The sequence below is a fragment of the Macadamia integrifolia genome, chromosome 2 (genome assembly GCF_013358625.1).
Source record: "Macadamia integrifolia cultivar HAES 741 chromosome 2, SCU_Mint_v3, whole genome shotgun sequence".
NCBI lineage: Eukaryota > Viridiplantae > Streptophyta > Magnoliopsida > Proteales > Proteaceae > Macadamia > Macadamia integrifolia.
In genome coordinates, this window is record NC_056558.1 from 42,641,657 (window position 1) to 42,662,900 (window position 21,244).

Here is a 21,244-nt window from a genome sequence, read left to right on the forward strand (position 1 = left end):
CAGAGCGAACCATACAAATATTAGAAGACATGCTCAGGGCATGTGTAATGGAAATGTGTGGTAGTTGGGAAGAATATATACCCCTTATGGAGTTTGTCTATAACAACAGTTACCAAGCTACAATTGGGATGGCTCCATATGAGGCATTATATGGTAGGAGGTGCAGAACTCCTCTGTATTGGGATGAGGTAGGTGAACGCTGAATGTTAGGACCTAAAATGATATAGATGACTTGTGACAAGGTCGTTGTTATTCAAGAACAGATTAAAGCAGCTCAGTCTAGTCAAAAGAGCTATGCAGACAACCGCAGAAAAGACATTGAATTTCAGCCAGGAGAAAAGGTGTTTCTCAAGATCTCTCCTACTACAGGGTTGCAATGATGTCACAGAAAGGGGAAGTTGAGCCCAAAATACACTGGCCCATTTGAGATCTTAGCCCGGGTTGGCTCAATAGCCTACATGCTTGCTCTGCCACCTTCACTCGGGGATGTTCATAACGTATTTCATGTATCCATGCTGAAGCGATACGTTTATGATCCATCTCATGTATTACTCGTGGAACCAAAACATCTAGAAGCTGATATGACCTATACAGAGCAGCCAGCTGAAATTTTGGATCGAAAGGTGAAAACCCTTCGCAACCGCTCCATTTCCTACATAAAGGTGCAATGGGCAAATCATTCACTTGAAGAAGCATGTTGGGAGAAAGAGGATGAAATCCAAGCCAAGTACTCTCATCTCTTTGAACAACCAGGTATGCCAATTTCGAGGATGAAATTTTTAGAAAGGGGGGTAAATGTAATACCCTACTTTTTAAACCAAGTCTAATTACACGGTTGACCCAATTTAACCATGCAGGACCCGAACCAGAGAGGGTTAAGGCGGGTTCCTTATGGACCATGATGGCAAGGATGACCTTGAACACTGGTAGGCCAGACAAGTCCGAGTCAGTGCCAGAGGAGACGGGTGTACCCAAGCCGTGTACATGCACATATCATAAGGCCATGTATGGATAAAGCAGGTATGTAGCCATATCTTAAAGCGCATACGTATAATTTACCTTATGCTGAGAGTGAGATTCGTGCCGAGAGTCGAATTCCATCAAAATCCCACTTGTTGGCCAATTTTTGGCCCTCAGGTGGGCGGTCACAGGTGGGCGCATCTGCCCACCTGAGTGACCCACCTATGTGTCACTAATGATTTTAAGAAAGTATAAATAGCAGGATTTGTGTTTATTTTTTCAATATCTCATTTATTACACTGAATAGTTGGTGAGAAGATTTAAGAGGAGAGAGAAAAGAAGAGAGGAAAGAGAACGAAGAAGAAAGGGGAAGGAAGAGGAAGAAGGAATAGATTTAAGCGGTGCCAAGGCTTGATCTTCCCATTCCGACGCTGGAAAAGTGATCTCCAACACGAGATCTACGTTTAGAGGTGAACAAAGGCTATGTTCTTAAACTTTCACCAAACCCAAATGAAACCCTTGATTTGGGTAGAGTTCCTTGAGGTCTTGAAGATTCCCCTTGAGATGATAAATCTAAGGTTTAATAGATGGTTTATGTGTTGATTTTGAAGGATTTGAAGAAGTGTTTCTACGATTGGAGGAGCATTGGTGATTTGAAGAGATTTTGGGGGTTTTTGAACAAATTCTTGAGCAAAGAAGGTAAGATGGCTTTCATTCCTTAAATCTAACCTAGATCTAGGTTAGAACCATCTTATGAGACTTTGAATGTGTGGAGAATGGGTTTGGAAAAGCGCCATTTGAATTTCCCCAAGGTTGGGGAAGGTTTCGGGGAAAAATGATATTTTTCCGCCAAGACCGGTGGGCCAAATGGCCCGCCTGAGGGCACCCGCCTGAGAGGGCAGGCCCTCGGGGCCAACCTGCCCATCGGTCTTAGCAAGGCCAACCGACGGGCCCTATCGGTGGGCCGACTGGCAGGCCAACCTGCCTGTCGGTCATGACCTGTGGGTCAGGACCGACGGGTCGACCTACCCGCTGGTCATGACTGGTGGGTCATGACAGGTGGGCTGTCTGACCCACCCGAGAGGCTCCCAACATGATTTTTTCGTCCAAATGGACCCAAAACGGACGTGTGACCTTCTTTTAGGATTCTAAACATGATTTTGTCATCAAATCTTGTTATTTTTTACCCTAAAATGGTGAAATGCTAACCCCATTCACTCATGATAGGTTCACCAAATCTTACGCTTCTTGCACCGGATCTCACCCGTACCAGGCATGAGTCTTTGTACACTACAAGTAAGTGAGGAGAGGACATTTGACCTTGTTTCAAGGCTTGTTTGATATTCATTTAATTATATCTAGACTAGCCATGTCATCATGCAAATGCTATGTAGCTTAGTCATCCTCATATTTTTATGCTATGCGTGTTGTGTTTATTTTCTCAATGTCAAATGGTGATGTGCTTATGTGATGAATGTTGACATCATTGTGCATAATGCATTAATAGATTAGATACTGTAGTCGGCTTGGAAACGAGTACAATGGTGGCCCGTGGAATGGGACGCGGAGGCACTATACAATCGTATTATGTCATATAGGAGCATGCGGTGTAGGATTATCATCTTCCCGTGCTACGACCCTTCCCAATAGGGATTGAGGTGTTGGGTTACCATTTGGGGGGAAGCAGTGGTCGCGGTTGTCGGGTCACTGTGGCGGTTAGACATACGCCCGGCTGGTCATTAGAACAGTTGGCAACCCCGGTGGTATATTCAAGAGGGCCAATCGTACTGCTTTTAAATTATTGGAGTCAGCACCTTTATTTTCTATCATTTACTTTTATGTTGAGAGCCGGTGGCCGGCATGTTTTACTTTTTTGAGTATTCACGGTGGGCCTTCTCCAACAGCCCTATGGGTACTCTCGTACCCGGAGTATACGCGCACTGTGGTTGTAGTAACACTAAACCAAGGACTTAGTAATGTTGTTTAAGTGGAAGTGATTAAAAATGAATTACATAAAATATAGTGCATATAGTTGTGATTTATTGTGTGAACCGTTGTGTGGTCCTTCTTTTTACTTACTGAGCTAGTGAGCTCATCCCACGTGTGCACCTCTTTTAGATGATTTTGCAGGGCATCAACCTGAAGAGCAAGGGTCGGGCTCCACAGTTGAATTCCCTAAAGAGGATTGGTGGGTCCCCGAGGAATTAGAGCACGGCACGGATTGCCCGTGCGAGGGCTGTGCTGCGGGACCGCAGTTTTGATACCGAGCTGAGCTTGACTCTTTGATTTTTGATGATCCCTTTGATACTGAGTTGAGCTGTACTCTTTGATTTTTTATAATCCCTTTGATACCAAGTTGAGCTGTACTCCTTGATTTTTGATGATCCCTTTGATACCGAGCTGAGCTGTACTTTTTGATTTTTTTGATGATCCCTTTTGTGTACTTGATATGTAAATTGTATTCTTTTTGTGTAAATATCATGCCTGCGGGCCCACATGTATTTAACTATGTATTACAATTTGGCTATCAAGTATAATGAGAATATTTATAGGTAAATTAAGTCTTCTGCTGAACTGATGAACACTTTCTTTGTTGTGTGTATTCTGTGGTTGGATACTGTATCAGATGATCCTGGCAGGTTTGGGTTAACCGGTGTTAACCCAGTCACTAGCCCGATTCTGTGTGAAGGGGGTGTGACAAGACATCCTCAATCATACCTTTTGGAGTCTTGACAGATCTATCTGCTAGTTGAAGCATGACAGTTGTCGGTTTTAACTCTCCCAATCCCAACTGTTGATAAATAGAGTAGGGCAATAGATTAACACTTGCACCTAAATCAAGAAGAGCATGGTCAATCTTTGTGTTACCAATAACAAGAGATTGTTGGACACCCAGGGTCCTTATATCTAGCCACCATTGGTTGAGCCAAGATAGAGCTAATATTGGCAGCCAAGAGAGCTTTCTTTGGCACATTTATACTCCACTTATGAGTGCATAAGTCTTTAAAGACTTTAGCATAAGGGGGTACCTGAGATATTGCATCCAACAAGGGGATGTTGACCTGCACCTTCTTAAATACATCAAGAATTTTATCATAGGCAACATTTTTCCTTATTGTTTACCAATTTTTTAGGGAATGGGGCTTTAGGGACATAGACTCTTTTAAATTTTTCTTCTCTAATAGTTCTAGGTTCCTCAAATGAACCTTGAAAGGGAGGGAGTGAATCACTCATCTCAACGGGATGGTCTCCTTGAGATTCAGAATTTGCCAAGGGTGGACCATCCTTCAGATACTCATGTCCACATCTTAGAGCATAGATTACATTGCATTGGTTGGAAGGCTCCGGATGTGCTGGACCTTGTTGAATTGAATTCAACAGGTTTGGGAAAGAGTTTGGATTGTCAGTTCTTAGATTGGGATCCATTGGCTAGACATCTTACCTCTCTCTCTCTCTCTCTCATGTAAGGCATTGGCAAGTTGAGAGATTTGTTTCTCCATATTATGTTGACTAGTCATGAAAGTGCTCATAAGAAGCTCCACACTTTTCTCTAATGATGAAAGCCTAGACAAATCATCCCCTGCTCTCATGAATCCTAGAGGTTGATTTATAGGAGGTGGTAGAACAACAAATTGAGTCGAACGAAAATTATTGGGTTGATTAGGAGGCATGTTTCTTTGGTTGGTTTGTTGGGGAACAAACTGACCTTGATTCAAGGGTTGAAATTTCGAAAGACTAGTTGATTGTTTATTTGATTCCAAGAAAAATTGGGATGGTTCCTCCAACTCGAGTTGTAAGTTGGACTATAAGGGTTGTTCTGATACATGACATTCACATTTTCAGGACCAACATTCAAACCATTCACACTAGAGATATTGGGGCGTTCCTCCATCACATGGGTAGAAAATTGACACCAACTACACATGGGCACAAAATGATTTACTTGATTCAATTGGGTTGGTCCTTTAACTACCATTGCCTCAAGTCTCTTGAGAATGCTATCTAGTTAAGCCTCTTTGACCACAACACCCTCTACAAAGTAACCCTTATTTGTTATCTCACTTTCCTAAGTAGATTCCCACTCTCTAGTCCTTTCAGCCAAGTCAAGCAAAAAGTTCTAAGCAGTGTTTTCATCCGTAAATGATGTAAATCCGATTGGGCACATTGATTCCAACAACTGCTTGGTCTGATAGTCAATGCCCTCATAGATAATTTGGCACAAGTGCCAAGTGTTAAGCCCGTGGTGGGGGCATTCTTGGAATAAGTCCTTAAACCTTTCTAATTTGGAAAAAGACTCATTGAGTTTCTACCTAAACTGAAGAATACCATTCCAAATTCTATTGGTCTTATGCAGGGGAAAGAACTTCTTCAGAAAAACAACTGTGAATTGTTCTCAAGTGATTATTGAGTCTATTGACAAACTATAGAGCCACTTCTTAGCTCGGTTCTTCAGAGCAAAAGTTATAAATTTTAATTTCACCGCATCATCGGTCAATTGTTGGACCATGATTAGAACACAAACCTCCTCAAATTTCCGAAGGAACAAGTATGCATCTTCATTAGCCAACCCATGAAAGTGGGGTAGCATACCAATGAAGTGGGACTTAAGTTCATAGTTGTTCCCTTGGACTGCTGGTAATCTAATGCATGAAGGTTGAGCAGCCCTAAAAGGGTAGAACCTATCCCTAAGAGTTTTAGGTTGTTCCTCTCCCATGGTGGTTGGATACACTCTTTCAAGATGATTTTGAGAATTTCGAGTCCACCTGAGCATACAAAATCCAATCTCCTAAAATTAAGTCACCCCTTGCTCATGAATTTTTTTCTTTTAAACACAGCCTACACAATATCACAGAAGCACAAGATAGAATATTAACAAGTATTCAAAGAAGAAAAGAATTCCTCTCCTTTTTCTCTAATTCGACTCGAATTGTTGGATTTATTTCGAATCAGGATCAATGAAAAACCTTGATTGTACTTTCCCAACAAAACATATCGAAGTTGCAAAGAGAGAATTACACAATATCCACAAGGAGTCAAGAAAGAAATTACTTAAGCTAACGTGTGTGTGAGTGCTAGTAGGGGAGACCAATCATGCCTTGCAAGGGCTAATCACCACTCCCTTATGGATTTGGTTGTCTAGACGCAATCTACCAGTTCACAGGTAGTCTTCTGCTTGGTGGGTGGTCAGTGATTATCGATAGGGATTCGGAGTTTCACTCTTTTTTTTATAAATAACAATCTGATTAGATTATGGGTCTGGTAACTAGCATCCCAGCATGGATCTCATAAATCTTCTCAATAGAAATAAATAATAAATAAATAAAACAAAACACTCCGAATCAATTGAAAATGTAAAATAAACACATTTTACAACCATAGGAGAAGAAGATGGAAGAGGTTTAGTTCAAGTTTGGACTAGGAGAAAGGAAGATGAGGGTTGGTTTAGTGGCTGGTATGAAGGTTCGGTCATGGAGAAGGAGGGGTAGGGCGGCTGGTTTTTTCAGCCATAGGATAGAAGAGTAAGCGAAGGGAAAAAGGCTTAGGTTAGGGTTTGAAATCCTAATCTAAGGGTCCAAATTGGAAGAAAACAAAATAAAAAGAAATTAAACTACATTAAACTTAATTAATCTAATTAAAACTAAATGAAACCAATTAAACCACAATTGAACCTAATGAAATTAAAAAACTAGATTAAACCAATTTAAAACTAGGGTAATTTATAGTGCCACCCCCTAGAGAATGCCACTATTAGAGAGACACCCCTTGTGTAATACCAAATTATACTCAGACCGCTGTCAAAGTGCCCTTGCAAGAAGTGAAGTACCTAATATACCCATCTAACTCTTCTTCCCCAAATCATTCTTCCCTTCTTCTTAATTTGTTACTTTGTTTTTCAATGGCACACATTGTCCAGATTAGGTAACTAAAAATAAACAGAGGAGCTTTTACAGAAAACAACATCAGCAACAATTTATAACAGTAATAGCAAGAGGGAATTCAAAATAGGTGTACCTGATGATGATATTGGTGGCACATGGTAGATCTATAGCATTTAAGAAAAATGTACAAAAATAAAATATATATTGGTAAAAAGAATAGTCTTGCTTCTTGATAAATCAAAGATGTTCTTAAAGAACACATACGTAAGTTTAATATCATAATAGTTCACAGTTATCCCTTTTTTCCAATTGAAAAAAAAGGCACCTAATTCACAGTGATTAGTAAGCTCTATTTTAGCATTTGCGCGCCCATCTTAGGACCTTCCTTCTTGAACCACTCGATCACACGCTGCAAGCTTGTGTACGGTAGCCTGCAGCCTTGTGCGTGACTGGTACAATAAATAAGGTGTGTGTTTGTGTAGGTGGTCATTGAACCATGGTTAATATTTAACCGACACTTTAGCACACTTGACTGCGAGCGTGGCTGCACTGCCTTGCAGTCTTAGGCTCCGTTTGGTATTGTTTTTTGTTCCAGAAACTCCGTTTCGTGTCAGAAACTGAAATTTCAGTTTCTGTGTCAAAACGCCGTTTTTAAACGATTTAGGGTTGTATGGTGAATATGTTTCTAGAACAGTTTCAGAACCAAGAAACGACATTTCTGCCTTTTGGTAATGCTTGTTTCAGAAACGGTTTTTTTTTTTTTCTTTTCTTTTAAGTCAATAATTACAAAAATAACATTAAAATACTATAAGCATATAAATTTTTTTGGGACAATAAAATATTACACACCAACGAAAAAAAACATGGTTTCCAAAAGATGAATAAAATACAGTATTAACAATGCCTTATGCAAGTTAACTATTACATAATTCCCCAAATTTTCACTTTTTTTCCAAGTCTAAAGACTTGAATGCATGGAGGATGTCTTTCATCTTATTTGTTTGGTCCTCTAATCCTTTAAGTGTCCCTTCCAGATATCCTTTCATGTACTCGTTCGAAACAGAAAGTGGTCTGGATGATGTTGATGTTGAGCTTGAGTTTTCTGAACATAATGTATGTTGTATGGTAGAGATATGTGTTTCATCTTTCAACCATACAAACATACCACATCCACGGTTATCAGTCTATATCAAATAATAGATGTGATTAGGGTCATTGAAATTTAACATCGAATTAAACAAAAATCATAAATTATCTATAGGTATAGGTCAATCGTAGAAATAAATTACCTCAGTTGAACTTGGGCAACATAGAAAATATTGTCCCTTGTTTGGACCTTTCATCGCAGTTCGTACTTTGCATTGACCTTTACCACATCTACATAGATGTAGTTGGTCCATCCACATGAAAAAATTACATGAATCTTCACACCTGAAAAATTCTCTTCCAATATTTTTACCCGACTTGGTTGTATATTTACCACAACTCTTCCTACAAATTTCACAAGTTGCTATCATGAGTGGGGGCATAGAAGAAGTCATCTGTAACAGAAATTTATTTATCAAAAAAATTAATATAGCATCCAAATATATGACATTCATAATAATATATCAACTTGTACCACATATATAAATGTACCATAAAACAAGTACTACGTGGGTTGAAACATCAATTTAGGTTTTCAGTTTTGGTAAAATAGTTATCGGTTTTAGTTTTCAACTAGTTCTGGCATCCTTTGCTATCTAGCCATTGCATTTGTAATTCTTAGCCTAGTGGCATTCATCTCTTTTGCCCGATTTTGTTGATTTGATTGTATTGTAGAATGATCAACAAAATCTTCATGTAGCGGATCCAAGTCATCTTCTGCAACTTTTAAATCATCGCTCATCCCCACAAATTCTGCATCAGCAATATGCTCTTCTCGAATATAGTTGTGTAGCCCACAACATGCCAGTACGATTAATGCCTAAGCTTCCACTGGGAACTAATGCATTAGCCTTAAAATTTGAAATTTGTTCTTCAATACCCCAAATGTGCGTTTAATGACATTCCAAAGTGATGAATGTTTATAATTGAATAATTCTTTCGCTGTTCTTGGGGATCTTCTACGCCCTTTATAGTCCGGTAGATGGTATCTCTCACCCCTAAATGGTGTCAAAAATCCAGATTGGCTAGCATACCCAGAGTCGACAACATAATACTTTTTTACAGACAAAAAATAATATATATTATTATGTATACAATCAAATGAAAATCTAATATATTAGTATAAAGTTAATACCTGGAGGTGGATGTGGAAAACTCAATCGAGGATCACTTCTTGCCTGTTCAAGTACTCGACAATCGTTTACACTACCTTCCCATCCCGCATACACATATGTGAATCGCATGTCAAATGAACATGCACACATCACATTTTGAGTTGTGATCCCCTTCCGATTCCTATATCGAATTTGATCCTCTCTTGGAACTACCGCATGGATGTGAGTACCATCTATGACGCCAATACAATGCTATGACATATATTGACAATTAAATGGCCAGTACATATAAGAATATAAACATTTATATATTTAATTAGTAATAGGTATCATATTGACGTCTGGCGGTCTGATTTTCTCCTTAGCCAGATGTTGCATTGCAATCAAGATAACATTGAATGTTCGACTAACTGTTTCTCCTGAGTGGTTGAAATGATTTTGGGTGTCCCTATTACTTAAACCCTTCCCAACAATCTATAGGAACATTCCAAGCTATTCATCCACTCGGATGTTGGTCGTATCTTTCAACCACCCCCTATGTCTAACATAGTCACATAGGTTAAGGAAGACATGACGTTCCATCCTAAACTCTTCATAACATCTGTTGGCATGCCCATTTAATACCTCATGCATCATGACAGCACCTGAAAATACACTACCCCTACATGGTTCTCGAATATATACAGCCTCACTCAGTAATTCCATTCCCATGTGAATGATCATATCTTCTTCATCACTAGAAGTTTCACATAATGCATTGACATAACTGCAATAAATAAACAATTACTACACAATTAGAAACAAATAACTGTAAAACATAACAAGCTGACACATCGTCTCAACCCAAATCACATGTTCAACATTACACACATCAATAATAGGAAAAAACACAAAAGAAATAAAATCCAAGTCATGCAATGTATCTCCAAAAGTAAAATTACACACATCAAAAGTAGAGTCTCGAATCCAAAATTATCAAAAGTAGCATTCAAACACAACCTCAACTACTCCAACGCATCTAAAAGCCAAATCCTCTTCACAGGCTCTGCACAGACAAACAACTCCCTCCAACTAGGATCAGTACACATACGACTGGTGGCCTTCAAATATATCTCCTTTGATATATCTGGTATGGAAGATATCACCGCCTCACATGCACTCACACTGAAATCTCGAGGACAAGATGCACCTACCCCACCACGAACAAGAGATGTAACAGAAGTACTGGATGCTTTATCAATTTTAATAGATAAATACTTCCCATACAAGTCCTTCACGTGGCTATCTCTCTTATTGGCGCTCTTTTTTCTTCGTCCTGTAGGTGTCCTATCAAGACTTCGTTTTGTGGTGGTCTGAGTTGGAGTATGAGTATCCTCATGAAAGGGGTCAGTCATGCTTATATGCACCAGGGTACTGGGGGAGTGAGAGACTTGATCAATATCAACTGTATTAACAGCTTCGATGCCATCCAGATCTTGAGCACTATCAACCCCTAAGTTACCTCTAGCATATGCATCCCCAAATACCATGCTCAAATCTGGCCAATTGTTTAGTCCATACTTCTTGTACTTTAACCAACCTGGATTTTCCTGCATAAGCAGTAATTGTATCACTTAAATGTACTACTCATTGTAATCTAATTTTTAAATAATTCAACTAGCTAGTGAAATCTATTGTACCTGTATTGCCCTATCCCATACGGACTCATCATCAACTGTGACTGCTTTTGTCATTGAGTTCCACCCAAATCCAGTTGTGTCAAGCAGTCTCTTGAATTGTTGATACTCGTGTTTCAACTTGTTCATCTTATTGTGTAACTGTTCTCTCCCAACTGGACGATTTAACGTCTGTTGAAATTGCTTTGTAATGTTCTCCCATCCAGTTTTGTTAAATGAATTACCGGATTTGTGACCATTTTTTACAACTTCTTTCATTGCTTCAATGAAAACAGTGGTCTCAAATTTTGACCACTTAACGGCAGGGATACTACTTCCATACATAATAGCTAGACATTATAAGTTAGTGTAAAAGTTAGCATACTGGGAACCAAGCAGAGCTTAAAGCCACAAATTACTCACATAAAAAACATCGGGGACAGTTTTACTGAATACGCATAAAGACCTTTGAGGCTAGCAAAATTTATGGTAAAACATAACAACCAAACACAAAATGAAATCTAGACCGAGTGTATCTAATGCATAATAGAAGAACAGAAGGTTAGAAAATTCCATTAGTCAGTACACACCGAGTTATTAATGTGAATGAAAAGATAAAAAATCCAGGGTTTAAAAACCCTCTTTTTAACACTCAATAGCTATGGGATATAGAAATCGTATATGCTAGTTGAATCTAAATGTCTCCCAAACATTAGGATAAGATTAGGGAATACATAGCAATTAACCTTGAAACTTGGGAAATGTTTGAAGAGCCATGCTGACACTCTAAAAATTGAATATACTACCACCAAAAAATATTGTATTGTAAGTAAATTTTAAGAGATGGAAGTTGTCACTGGTCCTTGATACACAATTTATGAAAAACCCCAAACAAGAAAAATGCAAAAAAGAAAATTATGGTAATGTTGTGTTTTCAAAGTCACTTTGCTGCAGGAGTGATAGTTTTGGTTGGCCATAATATTTTAAATGTTAAACTATAGTTTGGTAGTTGCATCGCATGTTGAAAATATATATATATATATATATATGTATATATATTTATATTGAAAATTGCAAGTTTCTAATTACACCATAGTTATTGTTTCCCCTTCCAAAAGTGGGATGTGTTGATGATATTTTGAAAGATGCAGTCTACTTTTTAATTCAGAAAATACCTAATCCACCAATCCCCACACCGGCCACTAGTTTGATCATTCTGTTACAATACTCCATTCAATTAGATTAGGTTTTGTGCCTTAGTTTAGCTGTTTTAAATGGTCACTGCATCTCAAAAATTTATTCCACCCTTTTCCTTTTCCTTTTTCTGTGGTACTCATCTCTTATTTTGTGGTATTTCTCTAATTTTGGTGATGTTCAGTTTTGTTCTTGAGTCTTACATAGTTACATGTGGCATAATGTTAGTTTTTTTCCTGTGCATGACTAAAGCATTAAAATTGCGGGGGAAGAGGGATGGAAAAGGTACTGTTAAATGGTTACTCGATGAAATATCTGAGAGGGAGAAGCACGCTGAGAGATCATTAATGCACAGGTGACCCCTGAATTATTGTATCTGGTAGAAATGACCAATAAATATTGGATTAATGTGAACAATCCTAGGCAGTGGAATAAATTTGTATTTGTTTCAAGCTAAGTGTGAGTGGCTACTGATCTTTATGTATATTGGACCAAGTCTGTTGTAATTTTGTAACTGTTGGATATGGTATGATTCTTTATGTATCTTTATGTATCTTTATGTATATTGGACCAAGTGTGAGTGGCTGCTGTTCTTCCATACTCTTGATTTTGGTTGATTCTTTGTGAGAGTTTAAACTTTTTTGCCTTGTGCAGTTTATTTCCTTTCTCAATATTCTGTGGGTACCAGAAATATCCATCGAGCTTGATCAAGATTCGTGTTTATGTCTTTACTTTAGTTGGAGACTTGCTGACTTTCTGACTTTAGTATAGAATCTAGGAATTACTTGTTTCACTACTCTTATTTTTCACTTAGTCATCCTGATAAATCTTAGTTTTATGCATGTGCTGTTAATGATATCAATGACTATGCTGGGATATTATTATTCAGTTAAATGCACTATGAATCTAACTCGGTGGGATTTACGAAATACTTATAGTTGTTTAAAAACATTAATGTGAATGAAAAGATAAACATTTCCAATCAAAATCGCATTCATTTCTTATTATTATTTCTTGTTTTTATAAAGAGAAGATATATATAGAAAAGAGGGTCCCTTGCTTGCTTCCTAATTCAAAAATCAAGTTGGAAATTTTGGGAGATTTGGGATGAAATCTGTTCAGATCTTGCTTTCTAGGCTCTGGATTTTGGTGGGTAGTATTTCAACTCTAATGGGTTCTTCATTTCTCTCCTAGAACTCATCGATAAGGACCACAACCAACCAATCAATTATTCCTATTCTTCTTCTTCTTCTTCTTCCCCTGTTCTTCCCTACTGGTTCCTTGTTTCAGCAAGAGGTGTATGGAAGATGAAGCTCAATTTCATGTTTTAGCAGTTGATGATAGCCTTCTAGACCGAAAACTGATTGAAAGGCTGCTGAAGAACTTAGCTTATCATGGTAAGTTGATGAAACTTTTCTGAAGAACAATTAAAAAAAAAATGAGGAAACAAAGGAGTTAATTTTGAAGTTCTTCCCAACTGATTCATGAATGTTTCTTCTTCTGGCTTTTGTTAATTTTGGCAGTTACTACAGTGGATTCAGGAAGCAAAGCTCTAGAATTTCTGGGTTTACATGAGGATGACCAGAGAAACTCAAACCCACCTTCAGTTTCTTCACACCCTAATCAGGTATAATTTCATCTTTAAGCTTGTGAAAAAATCTTAGATCTTCTCTCTCTTGCTGTGTTCTGTTGATTGATGTTTAAGTATTTGTTTTTACAAGAAATGGAAGTAAATCTCATCATCACAGACTACTATATGCCTGGAATGACAGGCTATGATCTGCTAAAAGGCACTAGAACATACATTCATTAAGATAACTGGAAGAATTTGGGAGCAACAAAAAAGAATATAGTGCAACCTGTCTGTATTCTCTTAACAAATATACTCCAGAGACATGATAAACTCAACAAGTTTTCCAACCATACAGACCCCAAAGAATCAGCATATTTATACACCATGTCAACTAATTAGCAATCACATTTCCTTGATGAATCAGAAACACTTGAATATATTCATATGGATCCAACATATTTACTGTTGGGGTTCATTGGTACTGATTTGTGGTTTTCAGATGAGTGATTAGTGTCAAACAGTGTCAGAAAAGCATCATCTTTGAATCAACAGAGGCTCTACAAGATCGAGAAGAGAAGAAGAAGAAGACGTTACCTCTCTGTATGAGCTATACGATAGGTGGTCTAGAAAAACCCTAAAATTTGTCCCAATACCTGCTCTGTGATTACAATAGATGAAGAAGAATGAGAAGAGGTTAGAATAGAAGAAGAAAGAAGTTAAAAGAGATGAAAAAGAAGAAGGAGAAGAAGAGCCAAAATCGAAGTTACCTGCAGAGGAGATTTCACAAGGGGGCAAGCTCCTGTTTCTTCTTCTCTCCTCTCTCTATGCGAGTTCCAAACTATATTCAAAACCAGAACTTTGTGAAGCTTATCGATCTCTGTCTCTGGCAAAAGAGAAAAAATGAAGAAGAAGAAGGAGAAAAAAACCCCTAAATTTGTTCCAATACCTCTCTGTGATTACAATAGATGAAGAAGAAGAAGAGGTTGAATAAAAGAAGAAAAGAAGAAATGAAGAAGAAGAAGGAGAAGAAGAAGGAGAAGAGGCAAAGAAGTTACCTGAGGTGAAGATTTCTCGTACCTTGTTTCAGCTGGGCTCTCTCTTCTTTCCTCTCTGCTCTCCTCTCTCTATCGCGGACAATCGGGAACGGAAGTTTCAAGTTATATTAATTTGAAACGAAACACCACCGACAGAACAGCCTCTGAGAGTTTCGTCAAATCGATCCATTTTTGTTTTTTAGACACTGACAGTTTCAAAAAAACTGAAACGGAGCCTAAACATACCAAACGGTTTTTTGCGTTTTTTCGTTCTATTAACACGAAAAAACGCTAGAAACGTTTTTTTATGAACTATACCAAACAAGCTCTTAGTTATAGTATGGCATTATTAGTATTATAGAATCTCGCTGGTAAGATGTATATGTAACTGCCAACTACACTGCTGCGCACAAGGTAGGTAGCCATGCACGTTCCAAGCATAAGGCTGCATGTTACCGTGCACATGGTTGGCTGCACTTCAGCTCACATGATTGCAGGCATGGCTACACTGCCTTACAGTCTTAGGTATAGTATATCATTATTAGTATAATAGAATCTCGCTGGTAATATTATTAGATGTATTTTCATATGTTTTAATGATTTTAATGTATTTCACTCGTTTTTATGAATAATTTCATATTATTTTAATAGTTTAGCCCTCTAGCGGCATTTTGGTCATTTGACCTATTTTGCTTGAAAAATGTTTTAAAAATCATATCTGCATGTAGTGGTGTCAATTGGTCAGACCAAGTCGGGCCGGTCTTGATTGGGCCTAACCGGGTCTGGTGGGCCAATGTCCTCGGACCATAACCTACATATTTACGGAATAAGTCGGTCTCAATCGGTGTTGTGTCGGGTTTGGTCGGGTTTCAGGCTTTAATCGGGCTTCTCCTAATCAAGCTAATCAGGCTATAATCGGGACTTAAACGAGGTAATGTATCAATAAAGCCTTAAACGGTCTTTACTTTTCTTAGATTTAAGATACTTTAATTTGTTTTGTTAAATCATCAACAATTTTGAAAAGATATTACACTTAATCACAGTCAATAATTAATAAAAGGGAAATTATCTGGTACCACCCATAAAATTGAAAATAACTGGGAATAACACCCAAATATGAAAATAATGTCCAGTAAACCCCTCATTTTCATAAAATTATATCTAAAAAATCCATTCCGTTAGGTTTAAGGCGTTAAGTGATGATGTCATCAATCATTTTTTCGCTAAATGGCCAATGTACCCTTATGGATAAGTTAAGTTACTATAATGACCTTCGCCCCCAATTAGTAAAGCAGAGTTTGGGAAATACTTTCCCAAAATCCACAACTGTTGCTTTGATATCCCTAACCTTTGGTCGCCACTGCTGCTCTACTCTGTTCACCTGTGAAGACTACACCTAAGAACTCCCTGACCTCCAAACCCATGAACGAATAAACCACTTCAAATGATCTAACAAATCTATTCAATTCGCCAAATCCACTTTCCTCTTCAAATGCCCAATTGGGATTGAAAATCACCACCGGTTTCGGATATAAACTATCAGTAACCGCTTTCATAACATCCAATTTTGAAGCCTCTGGCGCCAAAAACACTGCTACATCAGCGGAATTCACGACTCTGTTATCATAATCAGTGATCGAAGAAAGGTCGATTTGTTCAACCTAGTTTGATTTCGATGACAAAGACTCGAAGGCTTCGTTAGCTAATCTTGTAGAGGTAGGATTAGGCCATAAGATTAGAATCTTAAGCAGAGAGCCTTTTCTTCTAATGGGTAGATCTCCGAGCACCTAGAGAGCGAGTTGGGACAGAGACTCTGCAAAATCGTCAATGACTAGGATCTCAATTCAGAACCTGGGCTGGTTCTATTTCCTGGGCTTGCCTGCCATAAGTCTTTGGTTATTCAGGGGCTTCTCTCAGGTGGTTGAGAGGCATGTCTTGGCTTGTAGGATGGCTTCTTCCTTAGTGGTGGGTGGGATGTAAGATGACAGTGAAGATTGCAAAAATAAAGGCTGATGGAGTAGCTTCTTATGGGGCAATAAGGAAAGGTGGAGGTGATGGTGTTCATAGTGATTATGATGGTAAGGTCCGTAAGGAGTTGGTTGAGATGGGAAGAGAGTTCTTCTTGAAGGCTTCAATGAAACGGTGGGTTTTTTTATTTTAATTGTTGGTGTTCGGAGTTTGAGGATATTGGAAGCCATTTGAGTAAGGTAAAATAACGGATGTTGTTAGTGCATCACAGGACACATGGGCACTATTTGCGAAACAAGGGATGGAACCATAGTTGACTCGGACATAATCAATGCAGTTTGTTTGTTGGCCGGAGTTTGCAGCGGCTCCATTTGCGTCCTCATCAAGGCGTTGTGGTCGTGGGGTGATTTCAGGAAAGATTGAATCTGAAACCAAACCAATCGGCCTGATTTGGAAATGGTTTCTTGTCGATTTGGGTTGGTTTAGCATATATATTGATACTTGGACCTTCCATGTAATGGTTTGGAAGAAAATGGACTCTATTTAGAGTTTAATTACAAGGGTAAAAGGGATATTTCTCATTTTCAATTAAAGGTGATACAAATTAGGGGTGCGGTAGACATTATTTTCATTTTTGGGGGTTACTCCAAGTTATTTTCGATTTTAGGGGTGGTACCAAATAATTTCCCTTAATAAAAATATCAATATATACCCTATTCTAAGGGTGTCAATTCCAAGCCTGCACCGGTAGGCCAGACGGAGCCTGACACGTTTATGGTTGACCTATACCAGCCCGATTAAAAAATGTGTCGGGCTCAGCCCGACACATTTATAAATAGGTAGTACACGGTGCAACCACCTAGCCCGACGGGTGATCGACTGGCCCAACACATTTACAAGCCCAATTTGAACTGACGCTTTTAAGCCTAACCTAGCCCGACCCCTTTAATACTACTTGTATTTTTTTAGTTTTTTTAACACTATTTGTATTTAATTCTAAGGCTATGTGATATATACAATTGATGGTGGTAATTATTGTATGAACATTCACATGCATAGTTTAATTGATTTGAACTTACTAAACTTGGGTTATGTAGATGGTTTAATTGATTTGGGTTTCGTGGGTTAAAGATTGAGTACCTTAGTAATTTAATTATTTTTCCCATCTTTGGCTTAATTCATTTTAACTATAGAATCTTTTTCTTTTTTATGTCCATCTTTGCCTCATTTTATTGGTATTCCTCTTCGAGCACATTTAAGAGACTAATTTTAAAGAGGACACGTTTAAAGCCCGTTTATAGTTACATAGGTCTATAGCCCGGTTAAGACCCAATTAAGGCCCATTTATGGTAGCCCGATTAAAGCCCCAGGCCGACCGACCCAATTATTAACCGTACCATGCCCGCGCTAGCTAAGCCCCTTTAGCTAAACAGGATTTCACGATGCAGCCCTAAAAATTGGTCGAGCCCGACTAAGCCCGACCAATTGACACCCCTACCCTATTCTATCCGAAAAAAAAAAAAAAAAAAAAAAATACAAATGGTTGGGCGGCCCATTGGGCTTACCCCTTGCACCGTGTACTACTTATTTATAAACGGGCCGAGCTTAGGCTCGACACGTTTATTAATCAGGCCGGTCTAGGTAGGGTCATAAACGTGTCGGGCTCGCTCGGGCCTACCGGTGCGGGCTTGGAATTGACACCCCTATCTGCATGTATCATGTCGAGAACCTTCCATCAGTACGGTGATAAACCTTAGATTATATATATAAATGGCACAAAAATCGAGAAAATCCATAAATGGTGCTTCAGTCCGATTGAGGTCTAAATAACATCGGATTTGAACAAAACTTTACACTCATGTTTAAAACAATCAAATGAGGTCATCTCAAGGGTTTTGCCCAAAATTAAGGGGTCTGATTACCGAGAAATATTCCAAGGGTAAAATGATCATTTTACAATAGGCTTACATTCAATAGAAATCAAAATTTAAACAAATAATGCACCTACTTCGATTTCTTGGTCTTCAGTCAATGCATACATTCTCAAACAAAATGTGTTTCTCCAAATCACCAGGCAACTTCAAACAACAACCAATAACTTCCTTCACATATCCAAATTAACAGATGAATGTAATGGCAGCACTTCAATTTCAGATATAACCTCATTCAATCGCGGTAGCAGCAACAATAGTATGCATGTTCATGGTAGTAGTGGGGACAACAATACATAAAAGGTTCTTCAATTAACTGATGAACTTGAAGCAATAATGACGAATTAAAGTAACCTCAGATAGCAGCTCAGATGTATATGTCCATACAAAAAAAATCAGATTTAACCATACTCAGATTGCATGCTTAAATCAGTGTAGATTCACACATAAATAACAAGTTGAAAACAGTAGAAATCTGAACTTGATATGATGTTGTCACTTCGTGATTTCAGCAGCTTAAACCACCATGCTCTCCTTCAGTTTTATAATCAAATAATGTAACAAACATAATCTGAACTATTAATTGCAACCCAAGCTGACTTCATGATCCACTAAGATGACAGCTTGACATTATTAACCATAAGCTGCCCAATTCGAACTTTAACTTGCTACTTGAGGATCTAGCTGAAACCATTAGCTTCCATATAATCGAACCAAGTTAAATCCAAGATATTGAACCCATAATACAAAAATTGAACCATGTAGACATCTTGGCACTTGTGTTGACACCAATTACAACAAGACATGTGTTACATATATGTTACTCAATACATAGAAAAAGTTTTCATGTCACCAATCTCATACATTGAATTTTAAAATAAATAAGTAAATAAAATGAAGGAATTTTTTTATTTCCTTACTAGGAAAATAATCTTTTGCCCACTTAATATGTCATATGAGAGAATGATTTGACAATTTTCAACCATTGAAATTGGAAATTGATCACATGTCAATTTTCACCAAAATTTGATCATTCACCCCATTTATGAGGAATTTATCCATATATATTTTTAACTTTTTTTGAAATATAACAAATTTTCAAAAAAAAAAAAAAAAAATATATATATATATATATACACTATCAGATGACCAATTATTAACTATGAAGAAAGAATTGTCTGTTTATCGTCCCCTGTCCACACATAGCCCCTGTTTCGGGAGTTTCTAAAATGACATTCTTGCCTCTTGAAAACAAGAGCTATGTGTGGACGTAGAGAATGCTAGATGGACAGAATTCGTCCTCCTTACTAACTATTTAGGTTTTAGCAGAGTCCACACTCAACAACTTCTCCAGCTGGGCTTAGTGAGTTAAATCCAGGCCAACTTGTCTTATAAACAGGGATAGTACTTGAAAGGATTTCAATGTGGGTTGATCCTTATCAAATAAGAATATACAAAGTGTTTTTGCGTTCGAGCGATGGTTCTGAAACTCAGATTGAATTGATATCGGTTGTGATCAATCATCGATCGAATCCCAATACGTTGATTAGACTCAAGGGTAAAAATGTAATAAAAATTGATTTTCATTAAAAAAATAAGGATAAATCTGTCCAATCCCTTAGAATCTTGGTTCCAGCTCTTGCATTTCCAGTCTTGTCCTTCCTTTCGATTCTACCTTAAATACCATCTGATGATTAACTACACCACCTCTTCACCTTTCTTCCCATCTTTCCTGCACATTTTCTTTCCCTTTGGTTAATAGTACATGCATTACCTTAGACTTGACAGAGAAATGACTAAATAGAATTTAAGAGCTTTACAAACTCTATGGAGCTGATCCTATTTAATTAGGAATAAACTTAATTGAGTTGAGTATATAAAAATATGAGTTTAATAATTAATGTGATAATAAATGACATGGAAAATTTTCCTTAACATTTTAGTCAATTCTATTTTGGACTTTGCTAAGTTTTGGGCTAGGCCAGCTGTATCCTTAATTTTAATACCTTGCTATGAATAAATATGTCACACCCCGTTCACACTGAACCGGAGCGGTGACCGAGTTAACACCGGTTAATCCAAACCTACCAGGATCATAAGATACTGTATTCCACCACAGCATACGCACACTAACATAAGTTCATCAGATCAGCGGAAGACTAAGTTTTACATATGAATAAATCCCATATACTTGATACCCGAATAGTGATACAATAATTATATACATTTGGGCCCGAAGGCATGATATATACACAAAAAGAATAAAATCCTAATACCGCATGCTCCTATATCAAGTATTTACAGGAAATCATCAAAACCATCAGAGTACACAGCTCGGCTCGGTATCAAGGCTGGAGCTCAGCTCGGCATCAAGGGTTGTGCCCAGCTCGGCATCACATAGAAGAGCTCAGCTCGGCCTCCGAAGTGGAGCTCAGCACGGCCTCAGAAGTGCTGTCCCGTAGCACAACACTCACACGAGCAATTGGCACCGTGCTCTAACTCCTCAGGGGTCCACCAGTCCTCTTCAGGAAACTCGACTGTGGGACCCACCCCATACTCCTCAGATGTATGACCTGCAAAATCATCTAAAAAGGGGGTGTACACATGGGATGAGCTCACTAGCTTAGTAAGTAGAAAGATGGACCACACACAACAGTCCACACATCACAACACGTCATATGCACTACATGCCATGCTATACATTTTAAATTACATCCACCTAAGCAACATTACTAAGTCCTTGGTTTTAGTGATACTACAACCACAGTGCGCGTATACTCCGGGTACGA

General features: G+C 38.1%; 1 protein-coding gene across 1 annotated transcript; it reads left to right on the forward strand.

The window, feature by feature from the left end:
- The first annotated feature begins 13,249 nt into the window (after window positions 1-13,249).
- LOC122065753 (two-component response regulator ORR4-like) lies at window positions 13,250-13,762 on the forward strand. Its single transcript, XM_042629618.1, has 3 exons — window positions 13,250-13,346; window positions 13,473-13,576; window positions 13,655-13,762. The coding sequence occupies exons 1-3, from the start codon at window positions 13,250-13,252 to the stop codon at window positions 13,760-13,762; spliced, it is 309 nt and encodes a 102-aa protein (XP_042485552.1).
- The last annotated feature ends 7,482 nt before the right edge of the window (window positions 13,763-21,244 follow it).